Source organism: Aspergillus aculeatinus (genome assembly GCF_003184765.1).
Source record: "Aspergillus aculeatinus CBS 121060 unplaced genomic scaffold BO66scaffold_17, whole genome shotgun sequence".
Taxonomy (NCBI): Eukaryota; Fungi; Ascomycota; class Eurotiomycetes; order Eurotiales; family Aspergillaceae; genus Aspergillus; species Aspergillus aculeatinus.
The window spans coordinates 531,921-553,858 of NW_020291486.1; the positions used below are offsets into that span (position 1 = coordinate 531,921).

Consider the following 21,938-nt stretch of genomic DNA (forward strand, 5'->3'; position numbering starts at 1 on the left):
TCACGTGCCATGCGTGATAATGAATCGAATGATTCAACTGGTGGGCAGATACAACTGGCCCTGGCGCGTGACCTTGACTTCGAAACACATCTTGGACTTTGTCTCAATGGAGATAGAGATCTGCTGTCATGTCTCGTACCTTGTCTTAGACCTGTCTGGGATTCCGTCCGCGTGGGACAGCTGCATGTGCGTGGTACACATCCCCACTCGGACTCCCGACGGTGATAAATGCGTATCATGTTCAGTTCTCATGAAACTAGTCAGGTTACTGGTGCAATCTATGTTGAACGGAAGTGAAAAGCGGCCAACGTTTTGTACAGAACAAACATGTTAACTAGAAGATGGAAGAATATTTCATCGAGGCAATCAAGAAGTTAGCCAACTCATGCTACTGTAGGTAAGGGGATTACTCAGCTCAAATGCGAAACCTGGACCACCCAGTCGAAAGTCTCACTCATTCATCAGATTCCGATTCGTAGACATACAATGCTATTGTAAGCTGAAAAGTTAGGCTTTGATCGCTGTGCCAGTGGATAAAGAACTTAGACAGCTGTCAAAGCCCAGGGAAGCTTGCTGACGGTAAGCTTTGAACCTTGGACCTCATAGCATTGGCAGGAAAACCCATGGTAGACGCTTTGAGCTGCTCAACCAATCACCCACCTAGACTCCGGTGAAAGAATCCGTCACACGTATGAGGTGGTAGGGTATCGGGTATAGTTTCAGTTTCGACAGCAAGACCGTAGCAAAGGAAAACAATCCTGATATTCTCGGGGGATTCGTGTCTATTGTAATCCACAATATGAAAAGAAAACAGGTAGGGCAGGCAGTCCTGCCGCGACGTGATCAAAGACCATCAATGTCATCAAGATCGTCATCATTCATTCTTCCCGAAATTCCAGACTCCGGAAGAAAGAAAAGAGATCCTGGAAGTAAAGAAAATCTTCCAGAAAGGTAAACAAAATGGCCTGCTCGAACGCTATCGACTGTGTGTTAATACAATAAGGAGATCCCAGAAAGACCCAAAAAAAAAGATATATATGTATATACAGAGCAGTAAGACAAGGGCGTGAAGAAGACCAAATCGGATCATCTCCAGAGCGTTTCGCCCTCTGCGTCGGAAAAAAAGGGGATGAAAAACCACAGGCTAATTCATATGCGCTAGCCCAAATCCAAGCAAAGAAGAAATTAGAAAGCCCGTCACAGCTCGAGACAGATTGTAATGTAGAGGTTGGAGTTCGATCCAGGTGCATGTACTACCCGGTATCGAACTGAAGGGATATTGCGAATCGACTGCCCTTGCCTTCTTCGGAATGAACCACAAGCTGCCCATAGCAGTTGCGGACAATCCGCGAAACCAAGGCAAGTCCCACTCCCAGAACATGTTTCTTGTGCGGTTGCTCCAGCGCGGTCGAGCTTTCTTCGGTGGCACCGCCGTTCTTCCGCTCCGTCGAGATCTCCTCCAGCTCGCAGAAAAGCATGTCGAGTTTGTCCGACGACATGCCACACCCGGTATCGACCACGGTGATGTTGATGATAGCCCGCCCCGGCGCAGGGGTGACCGTGTCCCGCCACATCTCGACGGTGATCCCTCCCTCGGAGGTATGCTGAACGGCGTTGGAGATGAGGTTCGAAATCACCTGGCGCACGCGCCGCTCATCGCCGAGCACGCCCTTCGGGATACCCGGTTCATGGATGACTTTGTAGAAAAGCCCTTTGCGCTGCGCTTCGGCCTCGAACATCTTGGTGGCTTCGTGAAAGCAGGATGAAATATCGAACGCTTCATCTTTGATAAGGTTGTATCCTTCTTCATCCTTCGTGAGGTCTAGGAGGTCGTTGATCACGTAGAGGAGGGATTTGGAGGCAGAATAGGAACGGGTGATGCTGTCTTGGAATTCGGAGTCAAACGAGCCTCCCAGAACCACCCCAAGGTTCTTCATGATCGTGTTAAGTGTGCTTCGGATTTCATCGCCTGACTTGGCATGCTGGCTAGACGACGAAGGGGGTTCCGTTTCCATTCGCCAGTCGCTCGACACTTGAGAGCCGACCATACTCAAGACAGCTGCATTATCGGTCTGCGACGTAGTCCACTCCCGAGACCGGTCCACGACCGTCTCTCGCCAGACCCGAAAATCCTTGCGAGGCTGCATGGGCGGCTTTGCATACGGGTTTCCACCCCATCGGATATCTTTCATCTGCGTACGGCGGAAGAAGACGATGAAATTCTCCTTGTGCAGGGAGAGAGGCGCATACATGACACCTGAGACGGCATGAATGCCAGGAGGAAAGTGCAAGTCAGGGAAATCTCGTATGACATAGTTAGAAGCCACGACAGAGTCAAGCTTCTTCGACCGGAAATATTCGATCACAGCGAGGATTTCTTGGAAGTCAGTTGACTCGCCGAGTATACTCGTTCGTCCTCGGATAGAAAGAGCTGCGAAATCTGCATCGAACAGTTTAAGCAACGCTTCGGATGTGTGGCTGTCCTGTTTCAGGATCTCGGACGCAGCCGCCTGGTTGGCGGGACTGCCGGCCTCCAGGTGCGACATACAGGAGAGTCGCTTGATATTCTGATACACCGAATCGCCAATCAACCTGGTCAGGCGTATGACCGGAAAGGGGACTCTCATGCCGTGCTCTCCGTAGGAATGGCATATGATCAACCCCCAGAGATCTTCGTGATCGTTAATGCTGATAGACATCGAGGAGCGGACACACATCCGAGCTAGATACTTTAGATGATAAGGTGACATCGCCCGCAGGAATGCATAGGTCATATCCAGCGGAGCCTGTGCATGCTCGAGGTCTCGCGATACTAGAGGGGAGTTGATATGATCGCGATTGTACAGAAGCCGGACCTTGCTCTTCTTGTAGAGATCCCGGGCCTGCTGGGGGATGTCCGCGGCCGGGAACGAAAGTCCTTTGAAAATGTCCTTGGAGAATCGTGGATCGGCCAGTTCTGCAACAACATTCCCGTTATTCTCGTGGTCAAATTGATAGATCATCACGCGGTGGTAACCAGTCAGCTCCTTGATCAGCCCGATGGAGACATTCAGCAGCGTATCCGGGTCTTGCGTCCTACCCAGCTGATCTTGGACCTTGCTAATGATGTTGAGGACTTCCATCGAAGCCATCTCGCCCGGCTTCCTGCGTCTGTTTCGTAGCAACCGTAACGGTTGGCTGATCTTGACGGTGCTGCTTGCTATTTGATCGGCGGTGGGCTCGAATCCCAGGATATGGGTAGGTTTGGCGGGCAGAGTCTGACCGGCTGTGTTGACTGGGTTGAGACGATCAATCTCGCTCTCGAACTCGCAGATGATCAGGTGCCAGTGCGCTGGGTTGCGGTGAACGGCCGACCAGAACCGCTGGGGATGGCCGTGTCGGTCGTTGATGGATAATTTGAAGATCTCCGGCCCGTCCACGGCCGGACTCCACTGGTCGTCCTCGGTTAATTGCACATGATCGCGGAGAATCCCATCCTGGTCGTTGCGCAACAGATCGGAGAAACTGTTCAAGGTGAAAAGACTCTGCGGCGAATGCCCGATGATAGCCTCGGAGTTCTCACTGGCCAATTGCACCATAAACGTCCCCTCATCCACCTGTTCTAAGACCACCAACGCCCCAAAGCATTGCACGGCCCCAGGTCTGTGTATCGGCTCGTCCTCGCACGCCTGGAGGGTCTTGGTGGTGCTGGTGGTTGCGAGGCTGTCCTCGTCGGAGTCCTGTGGGTCATATCTTCGGTGTGAGGACGAGGGAGTGAGTGAGCCGAGATTCTCAAGATTCAGATGGTCTAGTCCTTCCGAGCCTGAGGCATGGTCAAATAACTTGGTAGGGGTTATCGATCCAGTCCCGTCGATCTGATGCTGCTGCTGCTGCTGCTGATAATACGGTGGTGATTGTTGATGTTGTAGTTGTTGCTTTGGAGAGTCACATGACAAGAATCGTTGCTCGGGCGGGGTGCCCGGCTGACTAACGGGCGGTTGCTCCAAGGGCTCATCCCGGTCCTTCAACTCGGGTTTTTCGTTGCACAGGCTGTGAGCATGTGGTGAACTGCTCGACGTTGAAGAGGATCGGTAGGGTAGTGCTAAAGGGTGCGTCGGGGCAATAATCGATCGCAGAGGGTAGACCCTCCCAGGGCCACTGAGGCGAAGATCTGTCGAGCTCGAATTCGCGGCAGTCTCTGGTGGTTGGTGATCGGGATGCGCATCTGCTTCAGGAGACGTCTCTGGCATTCTGGGATGGCCTCAATTCACAGGATTTGCTGTGCAGGAAAGAGGAAAAAAAATGATCATATTTTCTCGCAGCCAAACGAGCCCTTAACAAACGACCGAGGTCTGAAAGGTAGACTAACTATGGACCATGGACCAGGGGGTGAAGGGGAATGGATGATATCATACCCAGCGGCGGTGTTTGTGGCTTGCTTGGGCTTGCTTGGGCTTGCTTGTCCGGGCTGGGCTTGGGGGGGTGGGAGTTCAGTCAAGTCTTGACTTGTTGGCCCTGGTTGTTGTTGTCGTCGGACTGGCACTGGCACTGACTGAACCTGGTGGCTCCACCGGATCACCGATTATTCATCAATCCCTCTGACGAGCAATCAGATTCCTCGATTGAGGCTTCTGATTGATCAGATTTGGTCGCGGGGAGGTCGATTCACTCTACGGCAGCCACTGCCACCAATCAGTCGCTGCAAGTCGAATCTAGTGTGAGCCCTCGATTACCTGAGCCGAAAAAGCTAAGTGGTGGTCAAAGTCTGGAAAAGGATGGAAAGTATGGAAACATGGAAACCTAAGTTAACGTTGACTGGCACCCTCCGTTGGGGTCATCCGACATGGGCACTGCAGCGCAGCGTTAAGTTCAGTGAGTGTTAAGGTATTGTGCTATCAGCCGGGCTGGCATGCCAATCGATTGGCGGATTCGGTCCATTCTAGATGCCACCTTACGGCTTCGTCACAGTATCTTTCTCTTCTATTTTACCTACCATGCTGCTGACAAGAGGCAGGACTGAGGGAGAGGAGCAGTGGATGAAGCTGTGCAGCGAAAGTTTCGCGAATGTAGGGCTCAGGAACCATCGACCGATGCCCACCCCACTAGACCCCCAATGCTGTCTCCAATTGGCCCATCTGGTCGATGCGGGCCAGGTGAGCGCATCTAGAACATTGGCACCCATTATATCAAGGTTGAGACTCGCTCTTTCTTTCGGTCTTTTTCAAAGTGTAAACGCTTGTCTGTCAGTAGGAGCTATCTCAGTACTAGAACTCTTAACAATTGCTCTTCAGAGAATTGCTCTTCAGAGAAAAAACTCTCAACCAAAGAATGTCCGACATTTTGACTTGGAAATTGGACGGCGACTGGTCTGATACAGCACTGCGTTTCTTCCCCCCCTTTCCCGCCAGGAAAATTCCCCTGTTCACCGCCGAGGCAGGCAAAAACCACCGCAAATCATTTCAAGTTGTTATGGGTTGGATTCAGGCTAGCCCGCTTTGGGACCGACTACCGGTCACTTGGTAAGTACGGAGTACGGAGTATACCTAGTTCTAGCTCCAGGAAAATAGTCCCGAGTTTTTGCATATCAAAAATGGAAGGTGCCTAATGTATCCGGGAAGTTTTCATGGGTCAGTTCGATTTCGACGTGCGACATGCCGGGGGCCGTTCTCCATATTCAAGTTAATTGGGAGCTTGGTAAAGAGGTTTTCTGCCAACGGAGCGGAGGCCACACGTATCTGCCCCGTTCTTTTCCTCGATCTCCTCTGGATATGCTCCTGCGAGAGGGAAGAGGTGGTGAGGCGGTGGATGGATAGATGGGTGCACCAGTGGTGTAGTACAGACATATTATGTGAGTATGTACGTAGTACGTAGTAGACGAGAGCGATCCTTCAAGATGCTACAAACTTAGCGCCAGCAACACATTCCTCATTCCAGGTTCTCAACGGTGGATGCGCAAAGCCAGTCAAGTTTCGGAAGGGCGGGGAGGGGTGGACTGGACCGTACATTCAAGTCCCGCCAAGCCGAACTCTGCAAGGACTCCAATTTCGGGTTTACTCGGTCTTATTTCCTACGCTAAATAGCACTATGAGTGACTTGGCTCCCGATACAACAAGTAGACCTGGCTAACACCAACAATGCTAATGAATGAACAAAATGCTAGGAATTAATAATGTACAAATAGATGATGCGACCGCTGTGCATCCACCACCTCCACCACCTCCACCACCTCCACCACCTCCACCACCCGAACAGTCAATGTACTCCCTCAGTGGACTCCGTAGCTTCGCAACGAATTAATGCACCAGGTACCCTTGCGGATAGTGGAAATTCTTCCGACTCAGCTTCCACTTGGACCACGGGAACTTCTCTTCGTACTGCGCGTACACGGTATCCTTCCCGGCGACCAGGTTATGAATATTTAACCGGGTGCTATACATCAGGTTCCAGGCCTGGGCCTCGTGCCACTCGTCGGTGCCATTGTGGATGTCCGAGTCCTTGGAGGCGGGGCCCGCCGCCCGGTAGGTGCCGACGAGGTTGGGAAAGGGGGCGAAGCATTCGATCTGAGGGCGGCCGTCCTTGCCGCCGCACAGGTCGCCCATGGAGTTGTCGACGGCGGCGACGATGCGGTCGACGGCGAGGGCCGCCAGGATCCGCTCCGCCCCGCGCTTGGTCACCGCGTACCCGTACGTGCAGCACCCGTACTCCGCCCGGTAGACGAACCGCGTCGACGTCTCCGGGAACTCCGGGTACTGCGTCTTCCACTCCTTGAGCGGTCCGCCCCAGGTGCCGCGGTGGTCGATGCTGGGCGCCGTCGGGTCTTGCGGAATCGCGAAGAACTGCGTCTCGTTGGCCTTGGCCGCTGACGCGCACCCGCCGATCCAGAGCACGTCCCAGTTGGTCCCGTAGGGCGCCTGCCGCGACCCGTGCGTGTTGCCCGTCAGCGCCCGCACGCCCCGCGCGAACTCCCGCAGTTGCTGCTTGATAAAGATGTCCCAGTCCGCGTCGTCTTCGAGGATGAGGGCAGTGGAGTACGAGTTCTCGACCACTCTGTCGGGGGTGGTTTGTTAGCTGTGTTCATTATTGCTAGCTCCGGTGCCGTGGGGGGGAGGGAAGGAGATGCCGTACTTGGTGAGTGCGTTCATATGTGCGCGCCAGCAGCCGATTTCGGATGGCTTGAGGCTATTTTTCTAGATGTCACAATATGCATCAATTCCAGACCTTCATACGGGGGTGGTCTAGAAAGAAACTCACGTTTGGTAAGGACTTCTGATTGATCTCCGTCGGTCGCACCCCGTCCAGCCATTCGACCTGAAAGCCCGCCATCGAGGCAGCTAATGTGAGGAAATCGCGTTTGTCCGTTCGTTCCTTCAACCCGATCGCGAAGATGTGTTCGAACTAGATAGAAACTCGTTAGCATCGAAGCCTTCAATCTGGGTATGTGGACCGAACGCACCCCCAGCGTTTCGTTCTTGATGTGCTCGAAAGCCTGGTCTTCGAAGTAACTCCGGGCCATATCTACTCCATCCGTGGCCCAAAACCTCCGCGCCGACTGACTGAACAAGAAGATTAAGAGCCCATAGCTGAATAGGGCGGCAATCACAATCCGCGAGATCTGTGTTCTTCCGCGGATCATCCTGTCGACTCGAACGGACACTGAATCTTTGGTGCTAGCTAGGTGGTGGGTTGTCGGAGAGGCCGCGGCGAAACATGGGGAGATGGCAAGAGAAAGACATTTGCATGATGGGATGCGCAGGACAAGTTGCACTCGAACTTCATCTTAGATAAGTCGTTGACTGCAAACGTTTTGACTTTGGTAAAGGGAGACTTGGCCTCTATGGATGCGGGCATGGGCAGCATTCCTCGGGGGCTGGAGCGGGGGACTCATACAGGGAGGGATGCCGAATGCGGAAGGCCCTGCATAGTTCAAGTTCCATCAGTGACTGGGGGACTCGCTCGGAGTTGAACCTGGAGATCTCTCCATATACTCTGCTGTTTTGGGGTTAGTGTGTGATCGGACAAAGAATATGGGTCGATGTGCCTGATGATGTACTTTAGACTACAAACTTGGCAGTCCCTGACTGATGCAGCGGATGGATCCAGGGCGGATCCAGGGCTTGGGTCGTCACGTCATGATCAGAGCTATGATGTCATACCACTTCGCTCCCGAACAGTCATGTAAATGCCTTAATGTTCAGGCATCAGCTAAGCGGGTAGATGAACGGTTGTGCAAACATGGCCTTCACCAGGTGCTTGAATAGGTACTTGAATGGGCACTTGAAGAAGGTACTCGAGTATGTACATAGATAGACCATCAAGTAGCTGCATAAATCAGCTCTTGAACAGCTCTATAGACAGGCCGTTGTTCCTGATCCACCACCACACCCGCTAAGGAATGATCCGAAGAGATTGTCCGCAAAGAACTTTCGGCATCCACCTCGATGAACAGAGGCGAGACGCCCTTGCATCCGTTCCAGAGACGGGAATCGCCTTGGTGGATATTGATAAGGACCTCGCAATTGGACACGGGTCCCAAATGCTCCTTTGAATCTCCGAGGACGACCGGTTTTCGTAGGTAGGCGTAAAATATATACAATCGCTGCAAAGCGCCAACCCTCAGAAGCCCTCGCTGCCTCTTCTTTGGGTCTGCCCCTAATACATAGTCAACATAAGTTAGTCACAAATTTGGGATGATGTGTAGACTCAGAGGCACTGACCCTAAGAGTTTACAGAAGGGATACGCCTTCGTACAATATTTCGAGTTGTCTCGCGCACTTGACTGGGAGCTTCTTCGTCAATTCTGACCATTTGGAGGGTCTTCATGGGCAATCCTCTGAAGCCCTTGGTTGCAAGTGCTTCCAGGGTTACTGGAAGTTTGCAAGCCCGGTGATCTCAGATAGATGATCCTCCAACATGAGTTCACCCCATTGGTACCGCCCGCCTGCGGTGGTTGTATACGGGGCCCAGCTTGCTCAGAAAGAGCCCTAGCAGGTCTGATAGTGCCCAATAATTGAGCCCATCGTGTTCAAATCTTATGAGCCGGAATGCTGCTCTAGCAGCTGGCCACCGGGGGTCATCTTCTCGGTCGAAATTCTGTGGCGGAGCTGGTGTGACGCAATCGCCGCCATCTGGAGAGCTTTCTTATCGCTTAGCCATAGACACAATCGCTTTCACAGAGACACAAAGCTTACTGGAGGCGCACTATGTCCATGTTCATCTGAAGGAGGATGGGCCTATTGTGCGCTGGGACCCCGTAGCCCCCGGGCTTGTCTACGATGTCCTTGAGGCACGTAACGATCCGGTCGAGGCACGCAAGAATCTGTTCGCGAGGATACGCGTAGGCCCTGCGGAGGTCCAGACCGCCATTCAGCCAGGGGAGAATTTGTTCAGCCATGTTTAGATGTGCTTGAGAGTGTATTAGATTCCATGTGCTTCTTACGAGGCTGCAACGAATGCTAAGCCCGAGGTAGACGAGATGAAACTTCGCAAATTTGACAAAATATGCCATCATTCGAGCAAACCATCGGCTGAATGGATACTAAGCATTGCTATTCCTCGAGTCGTGAGACGCTCTCGTCGAAAGTACATGGTGCATCAAGGCGCATCGGGGTCAACCGGAACAAACAGATTGGGTCCTTCGCTTGTGGCAGACCGTGCATCCTCCTCATCCTCGGGGGTCCACACCGGCTTCAGGGTCTTCATACGGAGGCCCCGGAATCCCTTATCACGAAGAGCATGGACTATTTCCGACAACGTCTTGGGCCTGGTGATCTCTTCCAGATGAAGAAGCTCGAAATGGCCCCAGTAGTACTTGCCCTTAGAAGCTATAATATACTGCATCTCTCCCGACTCGGGAGTGCCCATTAAAACCATTCGGGGATCTTGGATTCTGCAGCAGCGGGCCAGATCGGCGTCTTGACATTTAGGATCATCGTAAAACTCCAAGAGTTTGGGGTCATTCGTCCAGTCTTCGGGGATGTCCTCAGCAGAAAATCCTGGGCCGTCTTGGTTATCATAGTGCCCCCGATATCGAGGTTCAGGCTGCGCGGCTGGCTCTTCGCGACTTGTTTGGGACTGACGATTGTCAGCTTTGGCTCGCAGACTGAACAAAATGTGACCGAGGACACAGATAAAGAAAGAATATTGGTGTTGAAGCAAAGAGAAAAGCAGGTGGGATTATTCTAGAGATGTATAACTTGGTCGAAGGATAACTGCTTCAAGGCATGAGAGAGGGAAGAAATAAACCCAGGTGACAGGATCTCAGGATGAACTGTGTGTACCATTCCCCGTTTTTTTGTAGACTATTAACATATACTATTAGGATGGTTAATTACTTACTGGAGTCTTCACCATGTTAGTAGATCATGATGACAGGAAGTAGATTGGAGTTGAAGCAATGTAGGATAGGGTGGGCAGTTGCTAAAGATTGGTGTCTATGAATACCCCGGACTACACTTCCGGATGAATCGTCAGGGTACTCTCATAGTTGCCTGGATAACAAGGCATATATTCACATGGATATTTGCGATCCAGCAATGAAATTAAAATACACAATAACGCTTTCACATCAATGGATTTAATTCACTGATTCGAGGGGAAAATTGTAGTTGTAAGTTCCCGAGTACGAAGTATTATGTAGCTCTAGTAAATGATCCTCTACATTCACCATATGCCCTGTACGATTATCACTATCACTTAGGCGATGAGTCCCATGTTCGCGGACAAGCGAACCTGTCAAGGACGTGGGATGGTGGACGAATTCAGGCTACGTGAGGCTACCTGAGAGGAACGATCACCATGCATGGCCGCGAGCAGCCTGGCTATCGAGGCCTCAGGGCCGCCGACAGAATCCATATAACAAGTCAACATCCTCCGCTACAGTCGTGGCTATGTTGAAGTGGAAATGGTACCAACTTTGTCGTAATTTCAATTGATGTGTCCTCCGGGTATATTATGATAAAAGAATGGTCATAAGTGGTTGCTATGCTGTATGGTGGTGCTCTGTACATTTTCATAGGGAAACACGGCTTTTAAGTCAACAGTACTCGCAGTTCAGAAGGCTGTGCGTGCATTGTTCATAGAATTGGAGGCGCCACAAAGGAGTCCGGAATCCCATCAAAAACCCAATTCAGGGAATCGAATACCTCGGAGAAGCCTGCCTCGCTGATGAAGGCGCCTTGATCAAAGTTTGAAGTGTATATCAGGTTTGTACTCTGCAAAGACTCGTCCTGCGGCCGTGAGAGAGGGCCAGTGAGGGGAGCCACATTGGGATTGGCCATGGTAGCTGCGACATATCAATCTCATTGCCCCTGTAAATCCGAGGAAGCAGCAAAAACATACCTTGCGTGTCCTCCACGCTCTTCATCGGGCGGAATCGCTGGCGCCACCGCCACACGGTATCGTAAACATGGCTCATGCTCATGCGACAACGGATCTTGAGCTGCAATGCGTCACCACCGGCGGAATCTTCTGGACTGCCTGCGTTCCACATCTGCGCCAGGATATCGGCCAGGCGGACGGGACGGTCGTGGTCCATGACGCTGATGCGGCGGATAGCCGAGATGGCTCCGTTGAAGAGAAGCTTTCCGTGTTCAAAGTCGATGTGGCGACGGAAATCGCTCTTCAAGAGCTTCATGAGCGCGAAAGCGGCTGAGACAATCATTTGTAGGATGTAGTTGGGAGCGTGGCCGATAAGCTCGCCGGGGGAGGTCTCGAGATCGAGTACTCGTCCGAGGAAGGAAGTGGTTGCGATGAACAACTTTGTCAAATCGTCGCTTCGGGCGTTAGAGCCCAGGAATACGAAATACCGTAGGTGCAGTTCGGCCGCTCGCAGGTGGATCATGTTGATGTCTGGAGAATTAGTTCGAACTCAGCAAAGACGAATCAGGCCATGCATAACATACTGGAAATGTCCCGGCCAAAGTCGACTTCCATATCTCTCAATTCATTCTCGAGAAGCTGTACAATCAGCAGCTTCTCCGAACTGATGAACTCGGCCGGGTCAGGTTTGCTGCTGTACAGTGCCTTTGTGACACGGTCACAGAACTTCTCGATTCTGAGCCGAGTCATCAGGTCATGCGAAGGGTGGTAATCGGCGTCTCGCAGTGAAGCGGGCTCTAGGGCCCAATCGTAGATAGTTGACGGAGGCTGCCCGTAACCGGTAGCGACACTGGACAAATAGAGTCAATAGTTGGATCCGGCGGCAGGCTTGAAAGCCACTTACTTTTGGGCTACAATGTTACAAATAACCCATGTCTGCAATCGATCTTTGACAGCTTCCCCTTGTACTTCCATGCGGAAGGTGGTGAACTCCTCAGCTTGAACTGGACGATGTAGCCCCAGTTGCATGGATATCTGCATCATCAGTCCGCTGAGCATAAAGGTAGCATCGGTTCGTTGACTGGTTGTTGGCAACGGCCAGGTGCAGAGGAGGCAGAGTGCCTTGACCACACGGTAGTCTTGTGGTACACCAGTAATGGTGGACCAGAGCAGCCGACTAAACGGCCCGGAGAGTGCGCTGAGGAGACCCGGCTCAGAAGGTGCTCTTCGACTAGCAACACAGATGATCGTCCATGCCTGCAATGGACAACGACGCATATATTCGTCTGGGGGCTTCTGTGGGTTCAAAAGAGGAAGAAAGGGATGATAATATTTGAAAAACCTTGCCAATCATAAGTAACTTTGTCCAAGATGCTACTGCATGCACAGGGAGAGGATCGTACTGGTCAAACAACCGTGCTACTCGGGCTCGTGATAGCGAGACGTCCTCTAATATCCACGGATTCTCATCCTGGGACAAGATGGAGGCATCTCGATGGATGGTCAGCGGAGTAGCGATGGGTTGCGGGTCCAGTGGAGCCGACAACGGCCGTCCTTTGATGCCAACAGTCGCATCTGGAGAACAGAACACATCCTCCGAACATTGAGATAGCTCGTCACTGGCATTAGCCTCCCCGGGCTGGGGATGCTCTCCACTGGCAAGCCGACGGCGGAGATCCGCAATTTCTTTTTCCATTTCGGCATTGCGCCTAGACAGCTAGTGTTCAGCCAAGAGATGAAACATAGGTAAGACATGCTCGGAAGGCCTTACCGGCGTTTGGAGATCCGTTTGAAAGTGGGCTCAACCTTGCATTCTATTTGGAGCCGCCGGCAGCGTGAGCATGCATCAGCGGGCGTTTGCACAATATCGCACCGAAGCTGCGGGGTCCGGTGAGCCTATGTTCAACCACTTTGTCTAGAGGGAGGGCATGAGAATTGACAGGCGCAGTAAACAGTATCCATTAAACGATGTCGAGTTGAACGGATACATCAATATGCACAGCTAGGCGATGGGTCCGAACGGAATGCAGGATGGAATGCGATATGACAGGTATAGCCAGACAGACTAACTTACCTTCTGCTGCTTACACTCATTACAGGCCTTCCTACAACCACCCCGCCGTTTGCTCGGGACGGCGGGGATCTTGTTCATGGCGCCAGGTTCCGAGGGTCTGGGGGAGAAATCAAAAGCTGTCATCGGCCGGGGAAGCCTAAGATTGTTCCGAAGGTCGCTGGTGGTGGCCGGAGGCGTTAAGAGCGAGGCATGTGTAGCCAACCCATTCGGCGCGAGAATCCCTCGGTACTCCAAATCCATCAGAGTATAATTCCAATAACGCCCGATGAAATACCGTGGGACCCGTTAACACATGCAAAGGCGACTCGGGGGAGAGAAGGAGGGGTGCAGCGAACGTGGTGAACCAGGCGTTCAGGTGCCGGAAATCGGCAGAAAACTTTTGGGGGGTGGGCGGCCGCGCAGATCGCGAAACTCGGCAGTTCCTGCTGACTCAGCTATCTCTACTGATGCCTCGAAGATCAGGCGACAATAATGTAGAAGCTTTACTGTAACTAACTTAACTGTTGACAGCTAATTTACGACCCACTCCGGATAAGCGATAAGCAGCAATGAATCGCTGGAATTCATCACCGAGGAGATCAACCCCGAAAACCGATCGATATCAATGAAAAGCGACAGTCATTATTCATGTTGCTTCCATTGCTAAGAAAGCATAAAAAAGTCGCCTGTTCCGCCCTCCGCGCCTTTCGATGGTTTCCTCTGTTGTCTGCCTTGTGTTCCTCCCTTCCCCACAGTACTGTATACCTAGGTAGCAAGTACTAACACTGTCGGTGCCTTGACTACTGGTGCCTTGACTACTCGCCCTCAGATCGGTCCAACTTTTCACCATCACGCAACTGGCTCCCTCGAGAGTAGTATCTGTACAAGCCCAGTGAGATGGACCATCAAGTAAGTCACAAGCTACAGCATACTCATAGTACAAAGCGAGGGAAGAGTACTGTCGGCACCTGCGTGATCTTTGTTTATCCTCCTGTCCATTCTGATGGAATCTAGTCCGAAGCCATTCCCGAAGGCTGGACCAATGATCCACACCACCTCGAGCTCTATTTCGGCTACAACAGCTTGGAAGCCTACCGGTCCCGATGCTTCGGCATCGTAGACGCTAAGATTGTTCTGTTAGGTACCAAGGATATGGACTATATCATTACCTCAGGCGGGCGTTACTACTGGGGACATTTCATGCTTGAGGATCATCTGTCTGAAATCACCAGGCCTACGACCTTTGCGGGAAATCTGAATGCACTCGCAACCAAGGGCTTCAGAGGATTGCGCTTGAAGACACTCAAGATGTTCAAAATCGACGAAAAACCTCCCAACCAGGTGCCACCAGAGCACGAAGCAAACCGGGTCCTATTTGTCCCCGCGGAGGACGTTCCAGAATCAAGTCGCACAACCTAAGTACCCTCCCTGGCCACGCCAATCACAACTCACAGTGAGTCGAAATCATTGCTCCAAATTCAACGAAAATGGATCAATCAATCACTCGCGATCCTGGAGATCTCTTCCATGTCCTATGGTGTGTAGACATCACGTGAAAGTCTTGGTGAGTTGTAGTCTGGATGGCCAGGCAGGCTGGGTTATGAATAGGCTTTCAGCTACCTATACCTAGTAGTTGAGAAGTGCTTATAAAGGTGGAGATACGGGCCCTGCTGGGCGCTTCGACAACGCCTTGGCCTGGGGAGGCACCCGCAGGTCAGGTCCTCGAACATACCATCTCGCTGAGCCACTTGTCTTAGTAAAGCCATGTTCACAATTCATGCTCAGATCATTGGAACTATCAAGGATCAGAATACTCTACTAGGCTGAAGGTATTACTACATCAGCGTTCTTTCCCAGGGAATACTGTACATAACCTCTTACTATGTACAGTACTCCGTACAATGGACACACAGCGATTCACTAGGCGGTGAAGCTATTGAGTATTGATTCTGCCACGTGAGAGGCGGTCAGCCTGGCCGGGCCCATTGTCAATCCACCGTCAATCATCCCACGCCCCTTTAGAGAGTTGGGCGATCTGTCTTCCTCACGGAGAACGTGGGCGTCCTATAGATCAGCCACTCCACGATGGCACACCGCCAGATTACCCGGCAGCTCCTTGCCGGCGCATGCATCACTATCTTTTTAATCTTTCTCTTCTTGATCCAACCTCAAGGTCCGCCGAGTCCCGCCACTCGGGCTCCTGGCCACCTCGACAAATCCGCGCCGGCCGTGGTGTCCAAAGATGATCTGATCAAAGGGGAGGTGGTGATGCCCAAGCTTGGGAATGCGACGGCAAAGTGAGAATCAAATGAATCTCTGTTTTGGAATCTGTAATCATGCTAAAGGGATTGTCGTCGGAAACTGTAGGGCGGAACTAGGCCGTGCGACCTGGAAATACTTCCATACAATGCTGGCTCGGTATCCCGAAGATCCGACCGAGGAGCAGCAGGAAACCTTACGCTCTTTCATCTATCTCTTTGCGCGACTCTATCCATGGTATCGTCGCCCTCTTGCACCTCTATTATTGCTGCATACTGACTGGGGTCTCTTCCTAGTGGCGAATGCGCCTCGCACTTCCAAGGTCATTTGAAAAAGTATCCCCCGCAGGTCTCGTCGCGCAATGCGGCTGCTGGATGGGGCTGCTTCATCCACAACGAGGTGAACATCATGCTCGAGAAACCTGAATTCGACTGCAACAATATCGGCGATTTCTATGACTGCGGCTGTGCGAAAGACGAAGAGGACGAGGATGAGGATCTGACCACAAACAAGGATCTGCCCAGTGCGCGGAGGGAGGCCGATCGTGACGACGCACTGCCGCTGGTCGAGATCAACAGGGGACCGTTCGTGCTCCCTTCGTATCCCATGATCATGGATACCTTGCTGATCACATCCCACTATAGGACTACTCGAGGTTGAACGCTGCGCGCCCTTATCTCGACATCTCTGACCCATTCCACTCCCTTGTGACTTATGCTCTTTCTTTCACATTATACATACTCTCCGCCAGTGCCGGATCGCTGGGTGCACTGAGCCGGTTCGTGCACGGTAGTTTCAGTTGTATATACCGTTACAACATTCATCTTCAAAATACCTACATACCACGGCCCTGGAGCTTCGTCTTGCACAAGGGCCTCAAGTTCGATCCGGGTTGCGATTCATAGTAGTGGTGGCTTGACTGTAATTACTTGCCGAGAAGACGTCGCCTAAAAGCCTTGGGCACTAAATGTACCACAGGTTCAATATCGCATGCGAGGTAGACGGCAAACCGGAGGGATGACGTCTTTGTGTCCTCTACTGCTGGACGAACCAGTCATGGGTCGTCTGAATCCTGATTGTGTCTTGCTGCCCTGACATGGGCGCAAGGCTTTTGCGACGGCACCCCCAAATCTCACATGAGAACTGTTTAGTGAAGGCTCACCAGTGCTCTACACTGTAGAAGGCAGGCCTGGATAGATGGTGTGGAAGCTGCATGAAAGGGTGTGAAGCATGCATCATGGTGCGCATGACGAGAGTGGAACCCTTATGCCGGCCGCGGCTGACCATTCAGCGCAAAAGTACTGTGCATCTCAGCTCCCACATGGACTCCCGGAGGAATTTCTCCCGAGCCCGTGGGAAGCATTGACTACAGATGTGTAATTTCTCAGACAGCGACAAGCAACAGTGTCCATTTAAGATGGTGACAAGGCTGAAACCAGCGTCGCGACATCATAAATGCCATATGCTTCAAGCCCTCGTTTTGGCGCTGAGCGCTATATATAGCTAGCCCTTCGTGGTGTCTTGTCGCTTAAGGAGCAAAGTGGTAGCTTTCGACCTCGGACTGGAAGTCTATTGCGCTGCAGACCGACGATCACCGCGCCCCGATCCTATGAGAGGGGAGGCTTTGAGCACAATCGAGAAGAAAGCCACTCGTATCTTGGTGGATAGGTTTCTTTTATTGTCCGGCAGAAGGCGTCGGCCCCTTGATTGCAGGGGCTAGAGTGACAGATGAGCTGCGAAGAAGGGTCGAGGTGGGCGGCGACTGGCCGGTGTGCAGGGCCAGCTGCAAATGTATGGTGTCTCCTGACAAGTCCGTGTTGGTGGTTCGATGCACAAGCGCCACATTCCCCCCCTGTGCGCCCCTTCTCCTGCTTTGATCAAGTGGTCAACTTGTCAAGATATGCATTGCAATGGGTGTCCCGATGAGATGAAGAAATTGCTTGAACCGGTCTTGCCATTGTATCCACTACAGAGGTGTACTCCGTATACTTGTTGAACGATTCCATAACATTTGGTGTTGCACTGCGGGGAGGCAGGATCCGTGCCTGATTGGAAGGGCAGCCAACATCTCGAAGAGTGACTAGTCCCCAACAGGCTTAGCCTCTTCCAGACATTGATTTGAGCGGGTTTTGTTTTGGCGGCGCAGCGCTTTCTGCTACACTTTTTAAAAAAGAGAACGCGCCGGGGAACGAGGACGGCGCAAAAGCTGACACCAAGTCCTCGAGTTTCAAACCACAGGGTTTCAGGACCTCTCTTTTGCTTTTTCTTCCCTCTGTCATCTTACATAGTACAATCTCGTGTCTGTCCGTTGTCCCGGACAACAACCTCAGTGTAACCGACAGTCTGACTACCGACAATACGGAGTGGGAGTGGGCTGGTCTTCTGGTCTTGTTCAGTTCAGGTCCGTTGCGGGTCCTCCGAAAGTCTGTCTAGCTTAATTCTGCTGGACCCCCATCCACTCCATCCACCGGACTTATAATTTTCCTCTTCTTTTTTTCCCTTCTCATATCGGCGCAGGTCTCAAGTCGCGCATCGAGACTTCTCCAACAAATCGCGTTGTAATCCAGCGGATCTTGACAAGATGGTTTCATTTTCTTGCGAGGTGAGTCGCGCAACATCGCCGCCCACTCTCATCCCCTTTGCAGAAGGCCATTCTGGTCACTGAACAACGGCGTGTGCTAATATGCGACGATCCCAACAGGCGTGTGGTGATGTCCTCACCAAGAAGAAGCTCGATCCCCATCGCAACCAATGTCGCGGCGCTTCCTACACCTGCATCGACTGTATGGTGCATTTCCAGGGAACTAGCTACAGATCGCACACGGTACGACCATCTTTTCCCTTGGGATTGCCTTTCAATACCTCCTCGGGGACTGGATTGCCCGCTATTCCTCTTTGTCGCTGCGTCTACACCTGCAAGACATCGTGCTTTACTCTCTTGTCGCAAATCTGCCATATATTTGTTGATTCATGTGAACTACAACTAACTCACCGTGATAGTCCTGCATGTCTGAGGCGCAAAAGTACCAAGGCGCGCTGTACAGAGAGAAGCCGGCCAAGAATCAACGCAAAGGACAGAACAACGGCCGACAAAACCAGAACCAGAACCAGAACCAACAACAGAACCAAAATCAGAAGCAGACCCCCCACGGCCACCGGGCACCTTACGTCGAGGATGGCACCGACACCGATAATCTTCCCCCACCTGCGCCTAGCCCTCCTCCCGCTGGCGTGGAGAAGACCCCGCGCGCCGAAGGAAAGACCGACAAGCCGGTAAATGTCTTCGACTACCTTGTCCCCGAGGGCACCCCCAATGCCTCTAAGGTTTCTGTGAACGAGGCTAAGGAACAGATGAAGATGGTCGCCAACGCGCCTTCGGTCTTCGAGTCAAGCAAGTCGCTGGCTCGCGTTGACACAGATGGCGATGACGACAACAAGACCTACGACGTCGCGTATGAAGAGAATGGATTCTCGTACGGCTCGGGCCCGATCAACCAGTCCCCCTACGACCGCAAGGCCCCCAACGTGTCCATGGAGTTCATGACCCCTGCGCCCAAGAAGAAGAAGGACCGCGCCTCCAAGGCCGAGGGTGCCACGAGCGAGAAGAAGCGCAAGCGCCGCACCGAGGACCACGACACCGAGACCGACACGCCCATGCTGGATGCCCCCTCGAGCGTCGTCAATCATCCCGGCACCCCGATGCTGAACCACTCCGGACTGACGGGAGGACTAAACCGTATGCTCCGCTCCCCGTCGCTGGACGACGAGGAAGGGCACGGGAACTCTTCCCGGCGACGCTACCAGGAAACCTCATCCCCGATCAAGCGGACCCGCCGCGACGAGAAGGAGAACCAAGCCGACGCGGGCCTGGGTATCTCCATGAAGAACCGTGCCGAACGGTTTGTCTCGTCGATGTTCGGGGGCTCCTCTGTCTCTGGTAGCAGCGCCAACGGCCAGCTGGAGACTCGTCGCGCGAAGAAGACTCACAAGATCCGCGAGAATGGCGATGCCAAGGCCGCCGAGTCGGCGGATGCCCGCAAGTCCAAGCGCAAGAGCAGCGCCCAGACCGAAGGGGACCGGCCGTCGCGCCGTCAGAAGCAGATCGAGTACCCCGAATCGCACCACGATGAGGACGGCCGGCAGGTGACGCTGTACCCCAAGAGCACGGTCCCGGATGGCTTGCAACGGCAGATGGCGAGCCACTTCCTGTCGCTGGTGACCAAGGGCCCCGAGAGCTCGCGCGGGTTCTCCGTGAACAAGGTGCTGAAGCGGTTCCACAAGGACTTCACCGATGAATTCGACGCCGACCGGGGCCGCGACCAGGGTCGCAGTCGCGCAGACCGCGAGCGGAGAGTCGATGACGAGAAGGAACTTTGGCGTACTCTGCGCCTCAAGATGAACGAGCGGGGAGAGATTGTGGTCTTTTTTTGAGTACCCCCGGGTTTCGAGGCCCCACCCACTTTCATATACCTATGATTACTCTTTTATTCTTTTCTAGTGCATTGCGATCATGGCATGGAGGTTTACTGAAATATCAACGGCTCATTGCATAGTTTTTGTCTATCATGCTTGGCATTATTAATTGGTTTCTTGCCCATGTAACGTTCTGGATCTCGCAAATAGGTGCCAGGATTGATGTAGTGGCGTTGGTAGGCGATGTTTAACTACCTAGTGACTGGGTAGTCCGCTATGAGTATGTCATTGAGGGTATTTGCTGCTCTGACCAATGCGACAACTAGGTGTGTCCTGAAACGTATGTCGGCTCTGCGGAGACACAACCCGGGATAACAACACCAAACCCAAATCATACACATCGCCAGGCCTGGCATCAAACATCCAAAAAAACTGAATCGATCAGAACCATTTATCTATATCCCCCCCCCAAAATTCATACCAAAGTTACTCCGGCTTCGTCAACATAAGCACATACTCCCTCGAACTCAACCCAAACCGCAAGACATCCTTATCCATAATCTCCACAAACCGGCCCGCGGGGATCCTGTCCCCATTGACCGTGGTCCCATTCGCGCTCTCCAGATCGATCACGTAGGGCTTGACGCGCCCGATCCGGTCCCCGTACTCGTTCTTCTTCTCGACGAACCGGAACTGGATCGCCGCGTGCTGCTTCGAGCAGCTCGGATGCTCCAGCGGGAAATCCACCACCAAATGCTCCCGCCCCACCAGCCAGCAGCTGCGGACGTTCAGCTCCACCATCTCCAGCAGGTCCTGGCCCTTGAACACATACAGCCGCCAGCTGTCCTTGGCCGGCGGTTTGCGGGCCTCCGGCGGTTCGTGGTATTTGAGCACGACGGTCGTGGGGCCGTTGCCGCTGCCGCCGCCGTGGACGGTGACGGTGTTGCTTTCGGCGGCGAGGCGGCCGGTCGTGCCGAAGTTGGGTTTTTCTTTTTCGACTTCGGCGGCCGGGGCTTGGGAGTCTGAGGGGGTGAGGTCGGTGGTGTAGGCGGTTTGTTGGGAGGGGAGGGGCTTGGAGGAGCGGATTGGGGCGGAGGGCGCGGCGGTGGTGGTGTGTGGACTGCGGGAGCGGGAGCGGGAGCGCGAGGGACTGTCGCGGTGTCGGCGGGAGGAAGAGGGGGGCTTGGTTCTGTCTCTGCTGGTGTCGCGATCGCGACGGCGGCGATGCGAGGATCGGTGGGAGGAGTCTTCATCGTCGTAGTCCCGGTGTCGACGGCGGTGGCGGTCTCGGTCTCGGTCTCGATCTCGGTCGTGGTCTCGCTCGTCCCGGGGGCTTGTTGCGCGCTCCCTTCGCTCCCTGCGACGGTGGCTGTCGTCGTCCCGGCGGCTTCGCTCACGGTCGTTGGGACTGCGCGACGAGCGACGGTGCTCGCGGCGGCGGGAGCTGTCTCTGCGTGAGCTGCGGTGGCTGTCGTGGCGGTGGGATCTGTTGTCGCGCGAGGAGTCGCGGAATCGCTCTCGCTCTCGCTCTCGGTCGCGGCGGTCGCGAGGTGGAGCGGGCGAGCCGGAGGGCGAGCGGTGGCGCCGCCGCGGGTGAGGGTCTGGTGAATCTGGCATGGTTGCTGTGTCTAAGGAACGGAGATGGAGGTGTTTACAGATTGAAGATGAGCGGAGCTTGTTGAATGCCGCTGCACGTGACGGCCAACTGTGGGTCTCCGCACCGGACTGTGCTCGTCACTCTGGGCCTCAGTAGCCCCGAACTTGCCGCGGTGCTTGTATCTCTCCACCACCACTGCATACACTACACTCATATACAGTACACCCACCACAGCAGGAGAGAAGGAACATCCCGTCCTTTCTCTCCTACGAAATCATGCGGCCATGCCCAGGAAACCCAATCTTTTCAACCAGAGCGGCC

At 53.3% G+C, this 21,938-nt stretch overlaps 8 protein-coding genes across 8 annotated transcripts; 3 read left to right on the forward strand and 5 right to left on the reverse strand.

Annotated features, from left to right (window-relative positions):
• Positions 1–1,253: 1,253 nt before the first annotated feature.
• Positions 1,254–4,229, reverse strand: BO66DRAFT_437470 (uncharacterized protein; the record flags this gene model as incomplete). The annotated part of the gene is made up of 1 exon (XM_025651001.1): positions 1,254–4,229. The coding sequence occupies one exon, from the start codon at positions 4,227–4,229 to the stop codon at positions 1,254–1,256; it is 2,976 nt and encodes a 991-aa protein (XP_025505274.1).
• Positions 4,230–6,214: 1,985 nt separating this feature from the next.
• Positions 6,215–8,033, reverse strand: BO66DRAFT_419714 (putative LPS glycosyltransferase). The gene is made up of 4 exons (XM_025649828.1): positions 7,433–8,033; positions 7,231–7,374; positions 7,105–7,166; positions 6,215–7,026 (listed from the first exon to the last, which is right to left on the reverse strand). Exons 1-4 carry the CDS (start codon positions 7,610–7,612, stop codon positions 6,273–6,275), a joined length of 1,140 nt encoding a protein of 379 aa, XP_025505275.1. The 5' UTR covers positions 7,613–8,033; the 3' UTR covers positions 6,215–6,272.
• Positions 8,034–9,570: 1,537 nt separating this feature from the next.
• Positions 9,571–10,329, reverse strand: BO66DRAFT_428036 (uncharacterized protein; the record flags this gene model as incomplete). Its single annotated transcript, XM_025650383.1, has 2 exons — positions 9,571–10,050; positions 10,315–10,329. The coding sequence occupies 2 exons, from the start codon at positions 10,327–10,329 to the stop codon at positions 9,571–9,573; spliced, it is 495 nt and encodes a 164-aa protein (XP_025505276.1).
• A 584-nt stretch (positions 10,330–10,913) lies between these two features.
• Positions 10,914–13,716, reverse strand: BO66DRAFT_347510 (transcription factor domain-containing protein). The gene is made up of 7 exons (XM_025644622.1): positions 13,370–13,716; positions 13,067–13,173; positions 12,699–13,004; positions 12,200–12,637; positions 11,880–12,145; positions 11,317–11,826; positions 10,914–11,260 (listed from the first exon to the last, which is right to left on the reverse strand). The coding sequence occupies exons 1-7, from the start codon at positions 13,607–13,609 to the stop codon at positions 11,052–11,054; spliced, it is 2,076 nt and encodes a 691-aa protein (XP_025505277.1). The 5' UTR covers positions 13,610–13,716; the 3' UTR covers positions 10,914–11,051.
• Positions 13,717–14,086: 370 nt separating this feature from the next.
• Positions 14,087–14,887, forward strand: BO66DRAFT_390996 (uncharacterized protein). The gene has a single exon (XM_025647149.1). The coding sequence runs from the start codon at positions 14,501–14,503 to the stop codon at positions 14,765–14,767; it is 267 nt and encodes an 88-aa protein (XP_025505278.1). The 5' UTR covers positions 14,087–14,500; the 3' UTR covers positions 14,768–14,887.
• A 546-nt stretch (positions 14,888–15,433) lies between these two features.
• BO66DRAFT_437475 (flavin-linked sulfhydryl oxidase ERV2) lies at positions 15,434–16,267 on the forward strand (the record flags this gene model as incomplete). Its single annotated transcript, XM_025651002.1, has 4 exons — positions 15,434–15,645; positions 15,716–15,844; positions 15,904–16,191; positions 16,252–16,267. 4 exons carry the CDS (start codon positions 15,434–15,436, stop codon positions 16,265–16,267), a joined length of 645 nt encoding a protein of 214 aa, XP_025505279.1.
• A 1,612-nt stretch (positions 16,268–17,879) lies between these two features.
• On the forward strand, positions 17,880–20,369 carry BO66DRAFT_391000 (LYAR-type C2HC zinc finger protein). The gene is made up of 3 exons (XM_025647150.1): positions 17,880–18,209; positions 18,309–18,431; positions 18,608–20,369. Exons 1-3 carry the CDS (start codon positions 18,189–18,191, stop codon positions 20,036–20,038), a joined length of 1,575 nt encoding a protein of 524 aa, XP_025505280.1. The 5' UTR covers positions 17,880–18,188; the 3' UTR covers positions 20,039–20,369.
• Positions 20,370–20,506: 137 nt separating this feature from the next.
• On the reverse strand, positions 20,507–21,637 carry BO66DRAFT_319952 (putative FHA domain protein SNIP1; the record flags this gene model as incomplete). The annotated part of the gene is made up of 2 exons (XM_025643660.1): positions 20,507–21,336; positions 21,385–21,637. 2 exons carry the CDS (start codon positions 21,635–21,637, stop codon positions 20,507–20,509), a joined length of 1,083 nt encoding a protein of 360 aa, XP_025505281.1.
• Between the last annotated feature and the right edge of the window lie 301 nt (positions 21,638–21,938).